We start from the raw sequence: 26,277 nt of genomic DNA on the forward strand, positions 1-26,277 counted from the left end.
GTTCTAGGAGTTGAGGGTACATAAATAAATGATGATATATACTAAAAAGAAAGGCAGAGTTACTGGGGAGTGGGAGTAAAATAGTATTTTAGACAAAACAGTTAGGTTGAACTCCACTGAAAAATAAATCCCGAATGAATATGTAAAGAAAATCTATGCAGATTGTGGAAAAACATTCCAGGCAGAAGGGCTAGCAAGTGCAAGGGTCCTGTGGTAGAAACATGTGGTCTCCAGCTGGAAGCTGAGGTCTGAGGAGGGGTGAGATGACATGCCCAGGGTCTTGTGGCTAATCCATGTTACAGTTGAGATGTTGATATTTAAAGTCAGACTTTTCAGACAGCAAAGCTCATGCCTATTGCACTGTACTCTTTAGACAAGGGAGGGAGAGAAGAGCCTGGGGCCCCAGGGGTCCCCCTTGTGTGCTTTATCCCCGGTATCCCTGGCCCGCAGTTCCAGAGATGACCAGCAGAGGGTACCATGCACCGGGTTTCCGCTGCCACTGCCTGAAGCCATGTTGAATGAGCAAATGTCTGCAGCCGCCTCTGTGAGATCTAAATGTCTCCTTGGCAGGAAATCCGCGAGGAGCACGGCGGGGTTGTGCAAACAGCCTTACAATGTCCGCTTGTGTGTGTACTCGCCTTCGCCTGCATCGCCCACAATGCTCTGTGTTTTTTTTTTTTTTGGATAATGGGGCTCTGTGGACCCATGTGCCTTGTCATGCAAAGGGAGTGACCTGCGTTTGTCATAAATGGGCTCTTGTATGATTAATAGCCATGTGAATGATCCCGCCGCAGCAGCAGTTCAGCACCCAGCTTCACCTCTTCACTGACGTGGTGGTCTGAGTCGGCTTTCTTCTCCAGCTCCAAAGCAACAGTGCAGGATTTATTGCTAAAAGGGCAATGACTTGTTTGCGCTGTGGTTGCAATTTTTGAAATGCAAGGCAGGGGGCGCAGATACTTATTTGTTAGGACCTACTGCATGCCAGATGCTACACTAAGAACTTCTACCTGCATTATCTTACTTACTTAGTAACAATACTAAAAAGGGAATATTTTGATTTGCATTTTACTAACAAGGGAAACTCAGATTCAAAAGAGTCCAATGACTGTCCCAACGTCTCCAAAGCTCATGCTGTTTCCATGAAGTGATTCCCTTTCCTTTTTAGAGTATAGCTTAGTCCGTGGTCCACACTACAAAACGCCGTCCTCATTCCACTTGGCCATCTATAAACTGAAATTTGCGATCTTAAAATAGATGAGGGATTCCCTCGTTTCTGGGCTTCCGTGTATTTATTTTACCTCCTGAAAATATATCAGTCTGCATGTGTGCATTTTTCTGAGAAAGCCCGTTTTCATCAGATTTTCAAAGTAGTCTCTGGTCCTAAAACAAAAGGGCCAGTCACCCAAAAGTGTTTATATTTGGGGAAATGCTTATTTTTCTCTGACCGGTTTCTCTCACCAATGATTGTTTTCTCTACTCAGTCTGTGTGGGTGACGTCTTTGTTGTTGTTGCTGGATAGTGACTACTTATCCAGCCCTTCCCATCCATCTCAGTGGCCATAAATGAATAATGCCATGTGTTGGACCGTGCTTGGTGGTTGAGCGGGGAGGAGTGGTTGAAATGGCTAAAACACTGACAGCCAGTCAGAGATAGCCCCTGCAAGAATCCACAACAGCAAAGGTACTTACTTATGCCTGGGGTTTGGGGAGGAGGTTACTGGGAGAAACGACAGGCCGTCTTTAGCTGTTCAAGGCAAAAGGAACAGTATGAGCAAAAAAACAGAGGCGAGGACCGGGCACTCTGGCTCACACCTGTAATCCCAGCACTTTGGGAGGCCTAGGCAGGTGGATTCCTTGAGGCCAAGAGTTCAAGACAAGCCTGACCAAGATGGTGAAACCCTGTCTCTACTAAAAATACGAAAATTAGCCAGGTGTGGTGGCACACACCTGTAATCCCACCTGCTTGGGAGGCTAAGGCAGGAGAATCGCTTGAACCCGGGAACCTGGGAGGCAGAGGTTGCAGTGAGCCAAGATAGTGCCATTGCACTCTAGCCTAGATGACAGAGCAGACTCCATCTAAAAAAAAGAAAAAAGACAGAAGCAAGGAGGCAGGAGCCCTTCCACTGTCATATTCTGGTGTGGCTTATGTACAGAGTGATCAGAGTAGCTTCAGCAGAGGGGCAGAATCTTGAAAGAGAGCTCTAAGCCAGGCTTATAGCTTTGCATACCAAGTAAAAAATTTACCCACCTTTATTTGACAGCCAGCTTAGCAGGCATTTATGCTAACCATGGCTAACTTCGTCGACTCAGCTAACTCTGTATTCTATTTGCTCCCTGGATTCTGTCTCAGGAAGTAGCACCCCCCACCCGCCCCTCCCTGCCTGACAGGCCCACCTCCCACCACTCTGCAGACTCTCATCTCATCCACCTTCCTGTCCCAGCCTTAGGTTGACCATCTGCACAGCTTGCTCAGGTACCAAGCCAGGGCTTTTATTTTAACATGTTAGTTTTGTTTGCAATGATGAGTACATCGAAACAAGGGCAATTGCTCCTTTCGGAAGCTAGAAACAAAGGCAGAGCCGCACCTGTCTCTGAGATTTCAATTGAGGTTTTGACACTCTGGACATTCTTGATGCTTGAGATTTCACGGAGCATGCTAATCTCTCTTGGCCTCAAATTCTTCAGGTTTTTTGTACGTGATGGCTTTTATTGGATTTTTTTGTTTTGTTTTGGTGCCAAAATAATTTTTTATATCCTCCTGCACTTTCCAAAATAAATTTGACCTAGGAGCAAATTTCCTTTGCTCCTTTGCATTGACATGTCAAATCCACAGCCTCCTTTGGTACCCAGATGAGCTCCAGTTTAAGAAAACTCAACATCTAAAAACTTTCTTAGATGTCAACTCATCCCAAGGTCCTGGGGCCATCGAATTCTGCCCCAGAATTTGGGGTCTCTGGGGCCCCTTGCCCTGCATGGGGTACCTTTCCCTTTGAAATTAAGCAGAACGGGCCTGGGTAGGCTGAGAGTGTCCACCTGCCTAGGTAAGAAACAGGTGTCTCAAGCAGTTTCCTCATAAGCATGTTCTTGATTTCCCAAGAGAAAGGGGACGGATTCACTAGTGACTTCCCAGCAGTGGCCTGGGCCAGAGCTGAGCCCATTTTGATTGCTCCCATGTCACTAGCATTTGAAAGTGGGGGACACATTGACTTTCATTCCCTAAAAAAGAATCTAATTTTGCGCTCATTTCTTAGGTACTTTTTGCTGCTGTACTATTGATGTTTATGGAAAAATTAACTATGATGAGGTAATAGTCTATTTTAGAAAACTGAACTCAGATATTGGAAGAGCTATTTTAAACCTGCACTTAATTGTTCAATTCCATAATGGTTTCATGGCTTTTTTTTTTTTTTAGAATTCCCATGAATTGCCTTACAACTGGACTCTAGCAGCTTGTATTCCATGGGGAATGCCAAGCCCTTTTGAGGGACACCATGGTATTAATGATCGATGAGAATATTCAAGGCATTTTCTCATTTGAGTGCCATTACTTGTAGTGTTAAAACGTTTTGAAAACACATTTTAGCCATTAACTCATTTTTATTGTCAGATGAAAGTGCTTAATAGACTCACTCCACTTCAGTTTTCTTCCTTCATCTTGGAATGAAATCATCTGTTGGATTCTTGGCAATACATTTGACAACGGAACAGAAAACCTCATGACTTCATTGCAAAAAATGGCAGATGGAGCAGGGATGTGCAGCCCAGCCCCGCCATCTAAAATGGCTAACCTGGTTTAGCAAATACAGGCTCCCAGAATGTATCAACTGAGCTACTTCATTCCAGTGGTGCATATTTTTCCCCAGAAAAGCAGTTGCTTATATCATTTAAGAAATGTACCTTTAGATGAGAAGTATTTTTTAAGACCACCTATTGACATATTGTAAGCTGATGATTAAATGGAAGTGGGTAGTTCGTTTTACTTGTAATTCAGAACAGTCAGATCGTGTACATGTCGTATACGGGGTTCTGTGGTGACCAGGAGAAAGCGTGTCTGAGTCATCTGAATACTAGACATGTCAGGGCTGGGCCCCTTGCTCCTGGGACACCCACTGGATGCCAGCCGATGGTTGGGTGGAGCCAGAAGTGCTGCTGGCTTTGCAGAGCACTGTGGGACATCTGCAAGCCTTTGATGTCACTGACAGCAGTGGCCGTCCTGGCTGCCCATCAGGATTTCTCCAACTCTGAACCTTGCTGATAAGCTTGAAAGGTAGATTGTCTTAATTGCCCTCCTAAAATCACATCCAGTCTCCAGAAACATTCCTAAAGCCAAAACTGGACTGTTTTCCTCTACTCTGTTTTCTTCTACCCTGCTGGGGAAATCTTGTGGCCCCATTGTAGCTAGAAGGTCAGACTTACAGTAAAACGAAGTGAGGTAGCAGGTGCAGATGAAGGCGCTGGCCTGACGACGTGAGAGGCCAGGTCACACTTGTAGCTCTGCTCCCAGCCCCACACAAGGCATAGCCCAGGTGCATGTTCCTAGACTTCAGGATTTCAAAAACCAGTAACATTTCCAAATAAACCGGGCATATTTAGGATATAATTACAATTTCCAACATAAATAAAAACCTTGTAACATAGAAGCGTTTGAATAACTTTCTGAAAGGCTCATGACGTAGGCTTTATTTTTCTCATTTTGCCTTGGAGGGCTTGGGAACCACCAGTCAGAACAATCCTAAGGATTTATTTTTCAGTGCTTACTACATGCCAGGCCTGTCCTTAAGTGCTGGGAATACAAGGAGGTGTAAAAGCAGCCCTGTCCCAGAAGACAGGGAGATACAGGAGAAAGCGTATGTAATTATGGTTTGCTGCAATAGGCACTGTCGCATGACACACAAGGTATGTTAGGTGAGCAGAGACAAGGAGCTCCCTCACAAGAGTAGCTTTTGTTTTTACTGGTGTAGAATAGAAGGGGAGGGAGGGCTCAGGGGGTCCTTCCAAGGGTCCCGATCTTCACCCTCCTACTTCAAAGGAGGTGTGGGGCAAGCACTTGCCAAGAGCTGGTGCTTAGATGTCAGATAGAAGGGGATTCCAGTGACCCCGATCTGTCACTGGTGAGATGCAGTAAGTTTCTAAGTCTTTAAGATTCTTTCTTTATCTCTGAAACTGGGATAACAGCAGTAACTATTTCATATGGTTGTTGTAAAAATTAAAATATGGCGATACATAAAGCACCCTCCTCACTCTAGTATGCAAATCATTAAGAATGTTAAGCAGACAGAGCAGCATGTGCAAGGGCCCTGAGGCAGTCAAGAGCGGAGCCACTCTAGGGACGGGATGTGCAGGGCAAGGCTGGAGTGGAGGGAACGGGGTCCAGGCTTTCTGTGCCCAGTGCATTCATTTGAATGCATTCTATCCAACAGGCACTGGGGAGCCACAGAAGCATATTAAGCAAGGAAGTAGTATCTCAGATTTGTGATTAGGAAAATGGCTCTGCCGGCAGCATGGAAATGAGTAGAAGGGAGACAAGACTGGTGTCAGGAAGATCAAGTTGGAGGCTATTTGCGGGATACTGGCAAGCTCTGCCAAGGGTATGAATCAGGAAAATCAAATTGAGAAGGAAGGGAAGTGTGCAAATTTATTCTGGACCACCAGTAAGGGTGTCCTTATTAGGGAGCAAAGAGCATTCTGAGTTCATCATGTCTTAGAAAATGAGCTTGATGTCCCATTTACTCTTTGTATTAATGGACAGAGCATGAGATTGAGAGCCACATCTCTCTTCTAGTCCCTTCTTTGACCCTAATGTGCTATGGATTCTTGGACCCATTCTTTTTTTGTAAAATGAGAGCTTTAAAAAGATGACCCCAGTCCTAATGTGGAGTGTATTCAGATTAAATTTGGGGATGTAGGGGGCCTGTATATTATGAAGTCCAGGACCCATCTGGAGGACCTTGGGAAGGACACTTACTATACCTGGTCATGGAGTTCTTATACTGGTAAAATAGGTCCAATGATAACTTTTCTGCCTTTGACATATGCTCATACTGAAGATAAATGCGGTCAGACACATCTTTGACAAAGATGTGAAATTATATAAATATATGTTATTGGTGTATTCATGGTCAGTCTGTAGTTTAAATGCTATGTTGCCAAAAAAAAGTTGGATGAGTCCGGACTTCCTTATTCCCAAAATGTTGTTATAGGTAATCTGAGTCTTCGATTTCTTAAAGTCTTTGCACCAGAGATGCTAAAGATTATAGAATCTGGAAGGTATTGGGTCATTCAAAATGATAAGAAAATCTGTCCCTTCTGATAGAGGTCTTATTATCTGTTAGAGATGAGTATTATTGTCTTTGACTTTTAAAAAAAATGTTAGAAAATAAACCCTGGTAGGCCTGCTGTTGTATTGATTTATTTTCTCACCTTCTGTTCATTATTGATAAAAAGTAGCATTGGCTTAAGAATTCTTCTTTCAAATAGTCATAACCGAAAAAAGAAATCTCTTAGGAGCTTGTGATCTACTCATGAAGGTTGAGCATTGAAATTTTGGTATACACAGGCAGAGGTCATCATTCACACTGCCCTGTTCCCTGGGCCTGCTTCCTTTGATATGTCTTATTTACAGAAAACAAATGAATTTCTCCATAAACCACAGTCACTTCTTTCTAAAATAAACCCTGCTTGATTTCATTTGGTTTTATACTCTGGGAGTGCAGCTAATGCTATCAACTTATTTTTCTTCTAAACAAAAATAGAGTTGCAAATAGGGAAAAACAGTGTCTGTGTATATGAATTCTTTTCTTTTTTTTTGAAAATGGTAATGTGACTAGAGAATTATTTCTTAAAGAGAGTCATGGTTTTCCACTGAATAGCCTTAAAGCCAACTCTCATAGAAGTGGTTTTGAACTGAGAGCCAAGAAAGTGGTCATAGAAAATACCATGAGTACATCCAAAATTGTCACCCATTAAAGATGAGTGCCTCCCTTGGCAAGGGCATGCAGGCGGGCTTTAGAGGCACTGCTACCACTCCTAAAATGAGTAGAGAAACACCCGTCTTCTGGACTATTTGGGGGAAAAAAATTGAAGAACCTATTTCAAAATACTAGCACAGTAAATGAATCTTGAGGAAGAAATTCTCTGTTTTTGGAGGATTGAGGAGTCACCCAATGTGTATTCTGTGTTCCCTTCACACTCAGAGTCCCCCCAAGCCCCCTCAGCTGGAGGGCTTCTCTCAGCCAACCCAGATTCCCAGTATTCTTCACGTCTGGGTGGCGGCTTGCTTCTTCTATCGAGCAAACTCTTCCAGAAGACTTCACCCCACATAGTTTTCTCTTTTCCTTCATTTCCTAAAGAAACACCTCCCTTCCTGTACATGCTATTGAGTAGCACTAGTGTAGATCCGACCCCTTTGGAATCTAATGGAAGCTATGGGCTGTCTCCCCAGAAAAAATGAGCATGTTCATTCAACAATACAGCACCCTACACATACCTTCAGCTGACCACACTCTCTGAAGTCCCCAAGCAGGGGCCTCCTAGGGATGTGGAGCCCCAAGACTTCTACTGTGCAGAAAAGAGCATAGTCTTCAGATTCACAGATTTTCAATGTCAAATGTGACTCTATCTTTCATTTTCTTGTAGTATTTGAAAAATTGTTTAGCCATTTGAACCTTCTTTTTATCCCCCCAATCAATGTGATGATAATTATAGCTACCTGATGTTTGCTGTAAGGTTTGAATGAGATAAAGTGTGTGAAAGCTTCAAGTATAGTGCCACACACACAGTGGGCACTCAATAAAATGCTGATGCTCCTCTTTCTCTCATAAATTATAGTAGTAATAACTATAATTACTCTGTTACTTAATATGTACCGGGGACATACTATTATTTTCACATTCAATTAATATATTCGAGTACTTACGATTTATCAGGAATGTGATACGTGCTTTTAGATAGATTAAATTGTTTAATTTAACTCGTGCTGTTTCCCTAAATAGAATGTGCATCACCTGAATGCGGAAGCCATGTCTTCTCTCAGTGCATACCCCACCTGTAAGTGCCCTGGAGATTGAGTAATTCTCTCAGAGTAATTGTTAAAGGTAGCATTTTCATTAGAAAACCAAAGGAGAAAGAAGAAACTTGCCACCCGAACTGTTATCAGATTACCTTTTCGTGGGATAGGCATTGCTTTTTCCTTTTATTTTGCTGTCACCAAGAGAGTCAGTGTTGAGGAAGATAAAGCAGATCTCCTAGGACCGGAGCGGGCAGCCACCCCAAGTCCCCCACTTCAGAGTGCTAGAAAATTTACTTGTTAACTCTTTATGCTTTGGCATTTCATTTCTTTTCAGTAGAAGTATTTATGAACCACTTTGGTTGGGTTTTCTTTATTAGACATTTGTTTTCCTTAGACTTTGTGCTATATGACATGGGGTACACACAGACACAACTGTTTGGTTAAAAAGTAAAATCTGGCCAGGTGCGATGGCTCACGCCTGTAATCCCAGCACTTTGGGAGACCAAGGAGGGTGGATCACCTGAGGTCAGGAGTTCGAGACCATCCTGGCCAACATGGTGAAACCTGTCTCTACTAAAAATACAAAAATTAGCTGGGTGTGGTGGCAGGTGCCTGTAATCCCAGCTACTTGGGAAACTAAGGCAGGATAATTGATTAAACATGGGAGGCAGAGGTTACAGTGAGCTGAGATTGCACTCCAGCCTGGGCAACAGAGTGAGACTCTGTCTCAAAAAAAATAAAGTTAAATCTTCGATGATAATCCAAGTATTACTAAAAGAGTAACCACACCATTCATATTTTTAAAAGCATTTGTTTATGTTCGGGAATTTTGCATTGAAAATGGGTTTTAATTTTTGTAGAATTACCTGAAGTCTCTATCACAAACTTATATAAAAATTGTTCTTTTGAAAATTTAGTTGTCTTCCATAAGAATTTATATTTTTTAATCAGCTTCTACACTGAATTTTAATAATTCTTAGTTTTCCAATCTCTAATAATATATATCTGCCCCATGTATATTTTGAATATGAAATAAGAAAACATATCTAAAATACTGTGTCTTGTGTGCAGAAAAGTCTCTTTCAGCTATTAATGCCTATAAGCATTTACCAGGTTATAGTTTAATGTGGAAAAGATATACATAAAGGACCATGAATCTCAGGACACCAATCTTGAAAAATAAAGAAAAATGGAAATCATATGGAATCATATGATGCTGGGGACATTAATCCATTTATTGGATTCCCTGAATATCTTAAACTATAAGAGGAGTTGTAATGTTGAACAATTACAGGTAATATTTGCCCAGCCCTTTACAGTATACATGGTGCTTTCACACTCAGTTCATTTAGTCCTGACAAGAGTTCCATGCAGGAGATACTATTATCGTACTGTTGTGCAAATGAGGAACCCAAGACTCACAGCTACAATGACTTGCTCTGGAGTAACAGGCAGTTAGATGGTGCTTTATATTCTTGAGGCTCTTTCAAGCACTCTTTTCTATGATCCTATTAATGTATTACTTACAGTACACACCTTTTTGGGTAAGATTTGGTGTTCAGAAAATACAAACAGGTTAAACTAGAGAAGTACAGCTTTTTGTTTTTTTCTTTTTTTTTCTTTTTTTTTTTTTTGATTGAAAAACAAGGAAAAAGTCATGGCTAAGAGAGAGTCAAGACAAAGAGAAACCTCCTCTGTTTTCTAAGAGAAGAGGCTGTTTCACAGTAGAAGTCATATTTGAGAATGAACTGAGTCAACACATCATATTGTTACTTTGGCCTACTCTGCTTCAGATTCTCAAGACTGTGTCTTAATCCCTGCAAGTTAGTCCCAGCTTACAATGCATGGGAAAATAGACCCGGCCAATGCCAAGGACCAGTGACCCAGATGCCCAGACACCTTCACTTCAGTAGAGAAGGGACAGAGTCCTGGAAAATCTAGGCAGGGAAGACTTGCACCTCTAAGAGTAAAACGCCTCCCAGAAAGGACATGGATGAAAGGAGGACCACCTTCCAATGCCACTCTCCAAAGCAGGAAACATCCAAATAAAGGATGTTGATTTTCAGGACCCCATTCCTTCACGAGTGCTTATACAACTGGTATATCCTCTCCCATCTCTTCATCTGGTAGCCAAGACCTTGTACCAGTTTGAGTATCCTTCATCCAAAATGCTTGGGGCCAGAAGTGTTTTGAATTTCAGATTTTTTTAAATTTTGGAATATTTATATCATACCTCTTTGTTGAACCTTCCAGACACAAAAATCTGGAGTCCAGTGAGTATTTCCTTTGAGTGTCATGTCAGTGCTCAAAAAGTTTTAGATTTTGGAGCATTTCAGATTTCAGGTTTTTGAAATTGGAATACTCAACTTGTACTCTCTGTCCTTGCTCCACCTCTACCAGACCCTCCCCACAGGAATGAATTTAGATCTGAAAACTTCTATGTGCACCAGTAGTAGCTACATTATGTCCTGGTAGGACTTCAACTTAGAAATGATTTCTGAAGTTGCCGAGGGAGTCATTGTGTGTGTGTGTGTGTGTGTGTGCATGTACATGTGTATATGTGTGTGTGTCTAAAGTAAGCCTAAACTTTACAGTATACATAACATACTATATTTAAGTATTAAACTCAGATACTCAGATTAAAGTCCTCCTGGGAAGCTCAGAGTGCCTGCTGGATTGCCATATTCCCTCTGATATAAGCTCTCACACCATAGGAAAAAGTGGTAAACTGACATTCCTTGGGATACACCCAACAGCAGGTCACATTAGGAGGGTATCCATGGAATCACCAAATAAAATGTAGAAACCAGAATTCCCAGCCCTTCAGAGTACACCGCAACCAAGCTACTCTGCCACCCATCTGGTTGTGTAACCACAGCTCTGCCAATGGGAGCTCTGAGACTCAGCTCATCCTCAAATATGACTTCCTCTGTGAAACAGCCTCTCCTTTTAGAAACCAGAGGAGATTTCTCGTTGTCTTGTCTCTCTCTTAGCCATGACTCTGTCTCCTTTTTTTCAATTAAAAAAAAACTGTACTTCTCTAGTATAACCTGTTTGTATTTCCTGAACACCAAATATTGAAGGGGACACTTCTTTGCTTTGGCTATCCAGGAGCAAACGATAAGCCATCTCCAACAAATGTTCTGGATGGGATGGCTTATAATTCATCTACTTCTTGCCTCTACCTTTATCTTACTACTTCACTTTTACTCTCCTACTCCCCCTCTTCCATTATTTATTTGCATTCTCTAATAGTGCATAATAACCAAAGTTATTTTATTGAATGAGATAAAATAATAAAAAATAAGCTCTATATGAATTATTTAAGCTATTTTACAAGTACTATGGTAATAGCAACGTATATTTTGTATTCACTGACGAGCTGCTTGAAAAAATTGGAGAGTAATCTGTCATGCAGAATATGGATGAGAGGCCTTTCCAAGTGAAACTCTGGGTCCAGTTAAAAATAACTGTGATGTCTACTAGGTGACCATCTGCATGATGATGGACCAATTCACTTTGCAGATCCCCCTAAACCAGAAGACACTCCCATGAATTCTTACCAACCTTGGAGTGGGGCAGTAAGCATCAAATCATTTGGCCATAATGAGATGAAACACTTGTTTTCTAGGTTCCATGGGACTAGACTTTCTACACAGTGTCCACAGTCATTGTTCTAGAGGTCCTTGCTTGAGAGGTGACACTTCTAGAATCCTGAGAGTTTCAAGTAATTAACCTTGGTTGATGTTAGAATGATGTTCAAAAATATCTGATGATATCAGCCAATCCACTGAGATAACCTTTTGAAGAGACAGAATTCCACAGCCAATATTTGGACATACTTTTACATGTGTTTGTTTCTATCTGTTATGAGTTTCAAAGGCTTGGCATATCTTCTACTCAGGTACTCTGCCAGTAAAATCACATACAGGACAGAATTTTAGGAGGCAGCCCAATCCATGCAAGTCTCTTATGACACATTCGTAGCACAAAACTAAGAAACCTAAGAATATTTAACTTCCATTAAAGCACTTTGTACGAAAGTCAGTACTCCTACAAACAGTAAAATCATCTTCCTACAAGAAGTGACTCCAGACCTAATCTGAAATTGCTCATTAATCTGGAAACAGATCATTTCCTAGAGACCCAGGAGGTTAGTGAATGCTGCGCAGTGGCAGGGATGGACTCTACCAGCCCAACCTTTAATTTGGCAGAACCTACCTCACACAGGGTTTTGCTCAAAATATATTAAAAGGTAATGGGCATAAAGGCAGGGAAGGAATGTAAGAATGACAGAAAAGACAAAGAATAATCTTTGAGAAGAGAGAAATATGGTGTTTGCTTTCCAGAGTGTGTGTGTGTGTGTGTGTGTGTGTGTGCATGCGTGCATGCCCAAATATATTCCTACAACTTAAGGTGGGAGATGTCTAGGATGCGTCTAGCCCAGCCTTCTGCCCCACACATAATTCATTTTTCCAACGATGTTGAGGGCTGTTATAGCATTTTTCTACTTAAATATCACCAATGAGAGAAAACTCACTATTTCACTAGGCAAGTCACTTAATATTCAGACAACTATAATGTTTAGAAATTTTTTCTCATCATTTCTCTGTTAGTCTTCTCTTTCCTAGCACAACATACAGCCTATTATAATCCATCTTTCATAGGCTAATCCTAAACAAGCATTTGGAGGTTGTTAGGATAATCATGATGATGATGATGATGATGATGATGACTATCATCATCATCAATAGTAAAAGCACGTAGTTTTTCTTGAGCACTTCCTGTAAGTGCTGTGCTAAGCATTTTATGCTTTTATCTCATTAATTCTCACAACTTCATGAAATAGATCCTTTTCAAAAGTTTATTTTACAGATGAGGAAACTGAGGCTTACGGAGATGCAGTCTCTTGCCCTGGATAACAGAGGTAGTAGAAAACAGCTGGGATTAGACACCGGCTGTCTAACAAAGGATAGACTACTTAAACAGTCTGTCTTCTGATTTCATGTTAGTGATTTATATCAGGGAGTGTCTGCAAATGTGTGTTTTCCCAGCGGAGGATTGTGGAGACGAGATCCCACCACGTGCTACATATCCTCATGCGCAGAGTCATCCTTTTAGTGCATTCTTCTCTCGCCACATCTTGCTTAGAATGGTGTGTTTTTTAAAATTCCTTGTATCAACATAAATATTGTTGGAAACTATAGCCATAGAAAATTGAAGCCCAGCAGTTTCCTTGCACCAGTTCAGTAATTTTTCAAACTGATCCTTCACAAACTGAGATATCTGAGGCACAAGAGTTCACTTACAGCAGAGTTAGAGGAATGTCTTCCCAAGAACACATTAGATGCCCAGCATCTAATTGCGCCTCTGTAATATGTGTTGAATGAATAAGTGGATTGATGACTTCCCTAAGAAGATAGTTTCATGTCTAGAGCTGAGAGCAGGAGAAATTTTTCAGTTTATTAAAAAAAAGCCCTACATTTTAGTTATTCTTTTTATTAGGTTGAGACTGCTGATACGTAACAGGCTTGTAATTTTCTGTTGATTTGACTCACCTTTGCACATGTCTTAGGCTGCAGTTTTACTGAGAGTAACTTTTTGGGCATTATGCCTTTTCATTGTTAAGCTTCCAGAAGTATCCAATCTCATTACCATTGAAATACCAGATCACAAGATCCTCTAACTTGCCTGGGAGCCACTCCTCTGAGAAATCTGGCCCCTTATACATGTTAAGAGGAGTTCCTGGCAGTGTAAATATATGTTTTCTAAACTCTATTCCTCGTGAGCTTTCAGGAACTTACTTTTTTGGACAGGTATTTTTAAAATGCCCTCTTCGTTGTCTTGTCCACTGATGTGACATGTTCCACATCTATCTAAAGGAAACAAAGCAAAGCCGAAACATTTGCTGTAAGGATATAGGGGATTAGGAAAAGTGGAAGGGAAGCACTTGGGAGAATATTCCTAAACTTTGTCTCCTGTAACGAAAATACCTGATTCTTTTCATAGACTATTCTTTTTGTTTTTTTTTAATATGGTGAATGAGATATGGACTGCAGGTGTATTCTCGAGAGAGAGATTGTAACACTTCCATCATTGTCATACTTTGTGTGGCTTAGGCCACATGTCCCTAAGTTTTAGAGACCCAACACCTCAGAGATATTTATCTGTCACCAGTTTAGAAATAAGTTGCTACATTATTTCTCAACCCCTGAGTTGGAGATGTTTTCTTTCTGGTCTTCAAAGGTAGCTATGGGGGACCCAGGGATATTCATGCAAGTCTATTTTTTTATGTTGCTAATGGTATTTGGTTTTGTGTTGCCTTCCCTAGGTTTGCTGGGATGGGAAACCTGCTCAAAGTCCTTACCAGGGAAATTGAAAACTATCCACACTTTTTCCTGGATTTTGAAAGTAAGTTCCAAAAATTATAATAATGGAAACATTTTTACATTCCTTATAGTTTGTTGATAAGGAAGTTATAACGTAAATATTTTATATCATAGTTGAATCAAATCCAAAGGTCACTGTATTAGTCTGTTCTCATGCTGCTAATAAAGACATACCTGAGACTGAGTAATTTATAAAGGAAAGAGGTTTGACTCTCGGTTCCACATGGCTCAGGAGGCCTCACAATCATAGTGGAAGAGCAAGGGATGTCTTACATGGTGGTAGGCAAGAGAGAGCTTGTGTAGGGGAACTCCCTTTTATAAAACCATCAGATCTTGTGAAACTCCTATTCGCTGTCATGAGAACAGTATGGGAAAGACCCATCCCCATGATTCAATTGCCTCCCATCTGGTCCCTCCCACAACACGTGGGAATTATGGAAGCTACAATTCAAGATGAGATTTGAGTGGGGACACAGCCAAATCATATCAGTCACTATGCATTTTTTTTCTGAAATCATTTCTAATGTCATTTTCCTTCTTTTTTCCCCAATTTTTAAGAAATCCAATGGAAAATGTGTTTAATGCACCCATGGTTTTCTTTGATTTTAGAAGTGATCAACTTTTGTAGCCCTAGCATAAATAGAGGATCATTTTAGTCTTTGCTTTCCTTTTGAAGGTCGTAAGCCCACATTTATTAAGTGCATACAAAGGAAAAAAGATGTGAAGAAAACCATCACGTATTTTTCCTAAAAATGTTTATGAATTACTGTATCACATTCCAAAAAAGTACTAAGGACAGTAATTTACAAAGATTCATATAAAACAAATATTGCTAAATGTGAAAGAAAGTTGTGATCAATACCAGAAATAAGGCTTACAGAATATTTTTAGTCGTTTCCTTTATTCTTTATGTATTATTTGATTGTACAAACCATTTCAGGATTTTGACATATATCCCTTTTACCCAAAAGGTTATGTTTCTCTTATCAAAAACTACATTTTCCTCAGGTGAAATGGCTTAAGAATCATGATTGAAAAAAGACAGAGACTTTTTCTTATTTTTTGATTGAATATATTGACAAATGAGAATGAGTATATGAATGAGGAACATTTATTTATGTTTGCTCAGACTAAGTTCATGTTTCTTCCTTAACTGTCATGTTCACCCCTTTCCAAAATTCCAATTTCACAATAGCAGGCACAGTTAAATGTCTTTTTTCCCACTAATCACAATCTGTGGCACACTCTAATGTGCTTTAAACTTTAATTTTTCAAATATTTTATCTCCATTAAAAATAATAATTGGAACTTCCTTGCATATAGATTAAACCTTCTAACAGAAGTTTGCTAAGGAAATGCTATAAGACCCTTCTAAGGTGCACTAAACCAAAAGTGTAAGCTCCGTAGGTGTATTTTTTTGGGGGGTTGTCTTTGGCAGGTTTTAAATAGCTACTTGAAAAGGAAAAGTGTCCCCAAAGCTTGTATATTCTGAAAACACATTTAATCTAGTTTATAGTCAATGAAAGATGCCTTGCTTCTTATTTAAATCAGCATGCTATGTTGTTGTTATTGTTTGGCTTGGTTTGGTTTGGTAAGGGGTTTAGCTAGAGGCAGAGTGAGTTGATATATCAAACAAATGGGCTTTTTTACTGGTTTAACTTTTGGTATTCCTCTAAAAAAAACCACACACACACACATCTACACACACACATATATGTTGTTAAAAGAATGGTTTATTAATTTTTTTAAAAAATGTACAAAACAAATTATCTATAATCTTGCCACCTTTCTTTTACTATTTACGTTTAATTGTTCCCATCCATTTCTTATTAGATGCATTTTACATTGTTGCATTCAATGTGTACAAAGGCCAAAATAGTGGTAACGTGTCCCATTTATTCACAACTGTGGGGGTGTATAAAGGCCTGGGAGTAGGAGACTAACGTGCTTGTTCTGTTTTGGAAACCCTAAATTCCGTATGCATCTGTGCATGCTCATATGTACCTCCCAGAATTCAGTGGCCTCACTTGCCTGTTTAGCTGTTCTTGGAGTCTCAGATTTCCATGCTTCCAGAAAGACCAGTGTTGAGTTCTTGGTCAAGTCTAATCTCAAAAGCCTTTAAAGTGATCCAAGTAGAATTTGCAGGGATTTAAAATAAATGCAATATTATTGATCCAAGTAGAATTTGCAGGGATTTAAAACTGGTTTTCAACTGGTATTCTCCTGAGCATCAGATTTCTGAGTCTATGTTCGAAAACTCCATCCCCCCCTACCATAGCACATAGGGAGGCGTTGAGAGGGGCTTCTGTGCGCCCCCACCCACTAGTACCAGAGTACTCTGCTTTGCTCAGTCTGGTACTTTGAATATTTTCTTAATGTTTTATGTAAAGAAAGGTCATGGTGGCTAAACAGAGCATTTAGAAGTCTCAAATTTTGATGATAGTTTATAGTACTAAAACTCCATTTGTCGATGTCATTTCCTCAAGAGGAAGAAGTGTGGACTGGATTCCCATATCTGGTGGCTTATTACTGGGACTAGAACTATAGTATTTAAGGAAGATATAGAACTATAAATTTGTAAACATACATAAAATCCTGCTTATTTTCTCATCAGTCCTATGGATAAGACTAACTTTATTCCACTGAAATTTTGGGAAGATAAATAACTAGGGTGAAGTCACACAGGAAATGACTAGGAAATCAAGATGGGAACAAAGATCTCTGTGGCTCTCCTCCTCCCCTTGTTTTACTTCCTCTAAGTGCTCACCACCAGTAGCTTCCTAGAAGAGCTACAGCAATCTTTCTGTCCCTGACCAGAGAGGGACATCTTAGTTGTCTGCAAACTAAGACATTCCATGGAAAAAAAAATTTTTATCCTGAAAATCCTATTTCCTAAGGATGATTTTCAAGAAATGATGATGGGCTGGAGGGGTAGGGAAGGTGGGTTGCTATCATGATTTCTCCTTGAGTCTCTGGATTTCAATTCTGTCCACTAAGGGCATGTTGAGTATGGTTGTGAGTACTTGTAAGCCACTCAGTGTTAGGGACACAGAAGTAAACAAGAGCAGTCATTGCCCAGTGAAATCTCAGGCTAGATTGGAGGACAATATAGTCACTTAGTTTAAGATGAAATAAATAAAGGACTTACAAGAGCACAGTGTGGCATGACAGTAAGGAAGGAAAAAGAGCATACATCTAGTTTCGGGAAACAGAGGCTATGGAAGGAATTGGAGAAGTCTTCTTGCAAGAGGTGGCATTTGGAATGGGCCTTAAAAAATGAGTGGTTTTTCTAAAGGCACAGATAGGGAGAGTTTTTTAGCAGATGGAAACAGTATGATTAAAGGCATGGAAACTGGAATAGGAAGGACATGTTTGAAGAACAGCAAGAGGTCCGATTTAGATAAAACACCAAATGCTTGCTGGAGAGAAAAGGGGGATGAAATGGAAGGCCGGCTTGGGTTAGACCATGCAAGGTAAGGCTGCCAAGCTTAGGAGCTTAGGGCTAGATGTCCAGCACTGGGGCTCACCTCCAAAGAGAATAGCTGACATCCCTGAGAGAAAACCAGAGAGCTGAGCAGATGGGAACATTAGGCGTGCTTATGTTTAAAGGGGGCTTGAGCAGTCCGAGGATCCGTGAGAGAGGTCAGACTGTAGAAGAAGGAGGGCATCTTACTAAATTGAGATTCCTGGAGGCAGAGTCTGGGCCCCCTCAGTTTTGTGACTCAGCACTTAACCCATGAATGAACCTCAGTAACAGATGCTGATCCCATGAGGGAACAGAGTGAAGCGGGCTCTATCCAGGCAGTCACAAGAGCACAGATGATCAAGAAAGAGGGAGTGTAAATGGATTCAATGCTGCAGAGCTGTCAAGAAGAATGAAGCTTGAAAAGGGACTGATGAATTAGGCAGTGAGCTGTCCAGTCACTAGTGGCCACTAGGGGAGCAGATTCCAAATTTGTTGCTTTGAATATAGAGGCTGGATTGTAAAGAGTTAAGGAGGAAGAGGTGGCGGGAAGGAGGAAGGCTGAATAGCATGTAGTAACAACTTTAATGAATTTGGCACCTCTACTTTCAGTGTTAAATATTCTTTTCGAAGTTAGTGATAGAATATAATTGAACTGGGTCAAACAGATATAATTAAGCTGGGTCAAAACATAATACAAAATTAGACACATCTGTCCTTAGGTTTTCCTGTTGCATAGATCGGATTTAAATTCTCATCTGACCTTTATAGTGCATTCTATATACTTTATATTCACATTTCTCTACAACCACTTAACATCTTCTTTATTGTTATTTTTCATCCCTCAACTTCTTTTTCTTCTCTCTCTACTTCCTTGCCATGTCTCCATGTCCTCTTTGAAGTCTGGGAGACAGGGAGGAATGAAAGATTAATGTAGCAAACTAATCTTTCATGAGTGATGGCTTCAGTTTACAGGAAGAAGTATGTCTGAAGTTCTACTCAAGATTGTGCAATCAGACCCATCATTGTGGCACCCAACATGGGCAGCAGGCATTAAACTTTCAATGAAGTAGTTTCAGTAATTCCAAGGCTGAAATGATCATTAGAAACATCTGGTGAATCTTCTTTTTATATGGTTACCTGAGACTCACCTAAAAATTCAGATTCAGTCATTTAGTCCCAAGAATCCATTTTTGCCACATTTCCACGTGCTTCTGATGATAAGCTGCTTTGTGAACCACCTTTAATTCATGCATCCAGGTGAGGATACATAGTTAGTGTTTACAACAGAGGAGCTAACCCATGCAACTTTTTGAGCTCCAACATCCAAAGCTTGGAGTGGAAGAACTCCAAGTTAGGTAGAGGTTCAAGCAGATTGAAATCTATGCATTCTCACTTCAAGTAAACTACTTTTTTTAATCAGCAAATAACTTGATCTATCAGAGATTCCTTTGGGATCTGAGTGGACATTTCTCCAAAGAAAATAAACAAATGGCCAATAAACACACGAAAAGATGTTCACTATCATTAGTCATGAAGGAAATGTAAATCAAAATGACAGTGAGATCAAATTTCACACCCACTAGGATTGTTCTAATAAAAAAGAGAGATAATAAGCGTTAGTGAGGATGTGAAAAAAATAGGATTATCATACACCACTGGTAGGAATGTAAAATAGTACATCTGCTTTGGAAAACAGTCTGGAAATTCTTCAAAAGGTTAAACATAAAGCTACCATATGACCCAGCTATTCCACTCCTAGATATATATGCAAGAAAAATGAAAATATATGTCCACACAAGAATTTGCACATTAATGTTCATAGCAGCATTATTTATAATAGCTGAAAAGTGGGAAAAATCCAAATGCCCATCAACTGATGAATGGGCAAATAAAATGTATCAATTCAATGCAATATTATTGATCAATTAAAAAAATGAAGTACTGATATGTGATATGACACGGATGAACCTTGAAATCATTGTGCTAAGTGAAAGAAGCTAGTTACGAAGACCACACACTGTTGATTTCATCTATATGAAATGTCTAGAACAGGCAAATTTGTCGAGACAGAAAGATTAGTTGTCTAGGCCTGGAGGTGAGGAGAGGGTTGGAGAGAAATGAGGAGTGGCTGCTAATGGGTACAACGTCTTTTTGGGGTGTTAATGAAAATATTCTAAAACTGATTGTAATGATGGTTGCACAACACTAAGAATATATTTTAAACTGTTTAATTATGCACTTTAAATGGGTGAACCGCATGGCACGTGAATTAAATCTCAACAAAGTTGTAAAATTTTTTTGTTTTTAAAAAAGGATTCCTTTGGAAGATGCAATTCTTTTCTTCTGGCTAATGCTGACATTTTTCCATCTTCACAGAATATATTATTTCTCTTCTTTTCCTGATAACTCCACTTTTTAAATTTTATTTTTGTTGGGACATAATTTACATGCACTAAGATGCACTGATCTTAAGTTCACATTTTAGTTGGTTTTGACAAATGCCACACTCTATCAGGACACAGCATATTCACATCACTCCAGAAAGTTCCATCAAGCCCCTTCCCAGGCAGTCTACCTACCAGACCCCAAAAACAGCTACTGATCAGGTCTGACTTATATTGTAAAAGACTAATTTAGCTAATCTATAAGTTATTTAATTTCATATAAATAGAATCATACAGAGTATGCTTTTTTGTATGTTTTTCACTCAATATAATGTTTTTGACATCCAGCCATGTCATTACATGTATCAATAGTTTATTTCCTTTTTGTTATTGAATACTCTTCTGTTGTATGACAATTTGTTTTCATTTCCTGTTGATAAACATATGGGCTATTTCCTGTTTGGGGCTATAATTAGTAATTGTGCTATAAACATTCTTGTAGAATATTTGTGGGCATTATATACCTTGGGTAAATACCTACGAGTGGAATTCCTTGGTGATAGAGTAGTTATATGTAACTTTTCAAGAAACCGAAACAACACAATACACCCTTGTAAAAAACTTATACGTGGCATATGTACCCACTGGATTTAAAATTAAAATTAAAATTAAAATAATAATAAACATACTTATACATACAAAAAAAAAAAAAAGAACTGTGAAACAGCTTTCCAAATGAGATGTGCTATTTTACATTCCTGCCAACAACTAAGCAACTCCAAGTGTTCCACATCTTCTCCAACATTTGGTATTGTCAGTCTTTTTCCTGTTAGCTGTTCCAGCAGTGGTGGGGTAGTATCTCATGGTGTTTTTAATCTGCATTTCCATAATAACTGACAGTGTTGAGCTCTTTTTCATGTGCTTATTGTATAGTTGCTTATCTGTTTAAGAAAATATCTTGTCATGTCTTTTGCCTAGTTTTAATTAGGTTGTTTGTCTTTGTATTGGTAAATTGTAGGAGTTCTTTATTGTAGTTTGGATACATGTGTTTTGTGAGCTATATCTTGCAAATATTTTTACCTAGTCGGCTTACCTACTTATTTTCTTAATGATATCTTTTCATGAATGGAAGTTTCAAATTTTGGTGAAGTACAGTTTATAATTTTTAAATTTTATGCTAAGCACTTTCTGTATTCTAAGAAATTATGACCTATACCAAGGTCACAAAGATATTTTGCTTTGTTTTCTTCTGAAAGCTGTATTGTTTTCAGCTTTACATTTAGATCAGTGACTGATCTTCAACTAATTTTTGTATATGTTGTGAGAAAGGTATTAGGTTTATTATTTTTTCATAGTCTATAATATTGTAGTAGCACAGGTGGATTGCTTTAATGTCCATTTCGTAAATTTGCTAATTGTAATATGTGTGATATGGGCTACTTCAGGACTCTCTGTTTTCTCTGATTACTCTATTGATCTACCTTCTCACCAATTAATACTAAATATAACAAATAATAGGTCTTAGAGTCAAGAAAGAGTAAGTCTTTTAACTCTTTTGCAAGATTGTTTTGGCTATTCTAACTCCTTTACTTTTCTAAATAAATTTTCTAATTAGTCCTTAGTTTCTACAATATAAAATTCTACTGGGATATTGATTATAATTGCATCAAATCTATGGAACAATTAGGGGAGAATTGCCATCTGCGTAATATTGACTTTTCCTATCTATGAATATAGCACATCTTTCCTTTTCTTTATATAGCATTTAATTTTACCCATTAATAGTTTACAGTTTTTAATATAGAAGTGCTGCACAACTTTTGTCAAATATACCCCTAAGCATTTTATATTTTGACTATACCAGCTTTTTTATGGTTAGTGTTTAACATGTATATATTTTCCCATTCTTTTGCTTTCATTCTGTTTATGTCTTTATCATTATAGTGTGTTTCTTGTAAACAACATATAGCTGGTCCTAGCTTTTTCATCCAGGCTGATAATATCTGCCTTTTAGGCTGAGCACAGTGGCTCATACCACCATACTTTTGGGAGGCTGAGGCTGGCAGATTGCTTGAGCTCAGGAGTTCAAGGCCAGTCTGGGCAACATAGCGAGACCTCACCTCTACAAAAAAATACAAAAATTAGTTAGGCATGGTGGCATGCACCTGTAGTCCCAGCTACTCAGGAGGCTGAGGCAGGAGGATTGCTTGAGGCCAGGAGGTGGAGGCTGCAGTGATCTGAGATCACACCACTGTACTTCAGTCTGGATGCTAGAGTGAGACCCTGTCTCAAAAAAAAAAACAACTTCCTTTTAATTGAATATTTAGTCTATTTACATTTAATTAATATTTATATATATGTTTAATTAATGTTTGTATTTGAGCTTAGTATTTGAGTCTATACAATTAATTATTGTATTACATTTAATCAGTGTTTGTATTTGAGTCTATCTTGGTGTTATGTCTATTTGTCATATTTGCCTTCTTTTTTTCTTCATGTTTTTCTGATAAATCAAACGTTTGGGATACTCTATTTTGGTACTGTATTTTGTCTTTTCTGTTGACTTTTTAGTTGTGCCACTTTTTTCTTGCTTTAAAGATTATAATATACATGATTGTGATCTGCCTTCAAAATCCATTCTTTACATGGTAAAGAAATTAAGAACTTATCACAGTATAACTGCAAATTAACACCTTTTCACTGTGTGCTTTTGTTACATATTTTGCTTCTATATATGCCATAAACTTCTCATTGAAATGTGTTTTTTTATTTTAAATTGTCAATTATAATTTAAGAGTGCATGCTCATGCATGCGATTTTAATAAGGCCTTCATATTTACTTACATATTTATTTATTTGTTCTGGTGTTCTTCATTCCTTCTCACATAACAAGGTCTCTCTGGTGTCATTTTACCCAAGTCTAAAAAACTTACTTTAATGTTTCTTTTAGTTCAAGTCTATTGGAAACAAATTCTTTGAGTTTTTATCTGCCTAAATATATTGCTTTCTAATTTTCATTTTTAAAGGATACTTACATAGAGTTCTAGATCCACAGGTTTGGGGGATTTTGGAGTTGCAGTTATTGTTTGCTTTGTTTTTCTTAAAGCACTTGAAAGAAATGATCCCATTGTCTTCTGGCTTTCATTGTTTCTGATGAGAAGCCATTTTTATTATTGCTCCCCTAGATGTAATATGCTTTTCTCTGGCTGCTGTCAATAATTTATCTTTATTTTTGTTTTGTAGTAGTTTGACTATGATGTGCCTGGGTATGTTTTCTTTGTAATTATACTGTTTATGGTTCTCTAAGTTTCCTGGATCTATGAATTAATACCTGTCATTAATTTTGAACATTCTTGCTTATTATCTTTTCAAATGTCTTTTTCTGTTATTTTCTTTTTCTTCTTCCTCTGGGACACCAATTATATAAGTAAGGTGATTTGACATTGCTTCACAGATCTCAGATACTCTATTCTATTTTTTAAATTCTTTTTTTCTTTGTATACAGTTTGTATAATTTTTATTGGTCTGTCTTCAAGTTTACTGATACTTTCTACTAATGATAAACTTATCAAGGAGCTTATCATTAGTAGAAACCATCTAATGTGGAATTTTTCATTTTTAGCATTTCTGTTTTCAATGACAAAAACAGCAATTACTTTTGCACCAACCTAATAAATAGTTTCAATGGATTTTCTGAAATTTTCCATTTTTACACATACATTATTCAACATTATAGATTCTTTAACATATTTTTATAGTTATTTTAGGATCCTCATCTATACATTTCAACCTCTGGGCTATCTCTAAACTCTATTATTGAATCTTTACTTTTTTGGTGATATTTTCTTGCTTTGTGTTTGGTAATTTTTTTCCTTTGCTTTTTTTGAACAAATGCCAGGCAGCAGAACAGTGATGACTGATGTGAATTATACGTGCACTCAGAAAATCACATGCTTTTTCTTCTGTCAGTCCACTAGTGTGGTTGAGTCCATCCAATCTGGATCTGGGCTACACTGTTGCTTGTTATACGTGGTTCACTGTAAATTTCAGATTTGAGGGAAGGATCAAAGCAGGCCCTTTACCAGAGCTGGGGATCTCAAGAGTTTGTCTCAGTTTTCCTGTCACATCTTCAGGCTTCAGAAGGCCCTCCAGAGTACCTAATTCTCAGGATGGCTTTTCTCAACCTCCTCGGCCTCACCAGGCAGAAAGTTGTTCTTTACTTACTGGAGAGTGGCTGGTGGCTTTCTCTTCATTTTTCTGCTCTGTCTACCACAGCAGGCCTGGCACGCTGGGCCCTAGAGGGCACCTTCCCAATGCCCCTCCCCTCCCGCAGTCATAGATGGCCACGCTTCACCCTTAGATAAGACTGAGAGTGTAGGAGCATTTCTCTTGTGTATCTTCCCCTGGCCTAGAGGGTTTCTTTTTTAAAATCTTTTTTCCTTTCTTGTTCTCAACTTCTTTTATTAGCACTTGGTGAAGGTTCATGGAAGAGACTTTGCAGGTTGACATAGACTGTCCTTCTGCCTGGAGCTCCCAGGGCCTCTCAGCTTTCATGACACTTCACACTCTTCCTTTTACAGTGTGTGAAAATGTAAGCTATTTTCTTGTTACCTGCATTTATGGCAGCTTTCTCCTCTTACCATTTCTCTGTCAAACTTGAAATCACCTGTGGTCTCATATCTCCTAGGAAAGTCTTGTCACCTCATGGATTATAATTCATTAAAGACTTTTGCAACTCAACTTTCTTATAGTTGAAAATAACAAGGATTTTGTAGAGTATCTAACTTGTTCTCTTGTTAGAGTGAGAGCAATATTCTTTGTGAATTTTACATCTTTTTTAAAAATATGAAAATGTGTTACATATTTATATCTAAATGTGTTACAGATATATATCTAAATTAACATTATTTTGTATCATCTAATTTATAGTATGTATAGATATTTCTCTGATTTTCTCAAATGGCATTTAATAGGTTTTTTTACTCTAATCAGAATTGAAATGAATTCACACAATATATTGGATTATGTTTCTTTCTTTTTTATTATGGTAAGAAGACCTACCATGAGATCTACCCTCTGATCAGATTTTAAGTGTATAATACAGTATTTTTAACTATAGGCAAGTTGTTGTAGCATAGATCTCTAGAACTTATTTATCTTGCATAATGGAAACTTTATACCCATTGATTAGCAACTACTCATTTTCCCTTCCCCATGCCCAGGAAGCCACCATTCCACTCTCTGTTTCTATGAGTTTGACTCCTTGAAATACCTCATGTAAGTGGAATCATGCAGTTTGTGTTCTGCTGTTACCTGTTTATTTTGCTTAGCATAATATCCTCAAGGTTCATTCATGTTGTTGCATATGGCAAGACTTCCTTCTTTTTTTAAGACTGAATAATATTCCGTTGTATGTATAGTCTACATTTCCTTTATCTGTTTATTTTAAATGGAAACAACTCAATACTTTTGGTTCAATTTTTCACATTATCATAAAAGGGGTATTCTACGTGCTAAGCTTCTGCTAGTTGTGGTGTGAATAGCTGCAAGTTTACACTCTACTGGAGGAGGCAGACATGATGACCAACATCAATAATGCAATATTGGTAAATGCTGTAGCAGGGACATGACCTGTGCTCTAGGATTCATAGGAGAGAATAACTAATTTGATCTGAGAAAAGATAGAAGAGGCAGTTGCAGAAGGACAATCCTGGGAAGATTTCCAAGAAAGGGTGAAATAATAGCTTCCATGATGCCATATTTTACATCTTCCTTTCTGAGAAACTTTCTTAGCTTCCACTTAGGTTGTTCCTGAAAAAAGTCTCTACATTCAATGCCATTTAGCTCTCACTGCATGATGACTTTTATTATACTGTTTTACTAAATTATTACTGATAGTTTGTAACTTTCACTTTAGGATGTCAGTCTTATTTTATTAATTACGTTATCCCCCACATCACCTGTCACTGTGGCAGGCATATAACGAGTACCCAATAAATGCTTTCTGAATCTAATGATCCTGTCCTCACCC

General features: G+C 38.6%; 1 protein-coding gene across 4 annotated transcripts in view; it reads left to right on the plus strand.

Moving 5' to 3' along the window:
• The window catches only part of CYRIA (CYFIP related Rac1 interactor A), a 109,545-nt gene that overhangs the window by 56,632 nt on the left and 26,636 nt on the right, over window positions 1-26,277 (plus strand). For all 4 annotated transcript variants that reach the window (XM_054545582.2, XM_054545579.2, XM_024241895.3 and 1 more), the window contains 1 exon segment: window positions 14,339-14,418. In XM_054545582.2, the coding sequence (XP_054401557.1) occupies window positions 14,349-14,418 (70 nt within the window). In that variant the 5' untranslated portion in view covers window positions 14,339-14,348.

Source organism: Pongo abelii, chromosome 12, assembly GCF_028885655.2.
Source record: "Pongo abelii isolate AG06213 chromosome 12, NHGRI_mPonAbe1-v2.0_pri, whole genome shotgun sequence".
Taxonomy (NCBI): Eukaryota; Metazoa; Chordata; class Mammalia; order Primates; family Hominidae; genus Pongo; species Pongo abelii.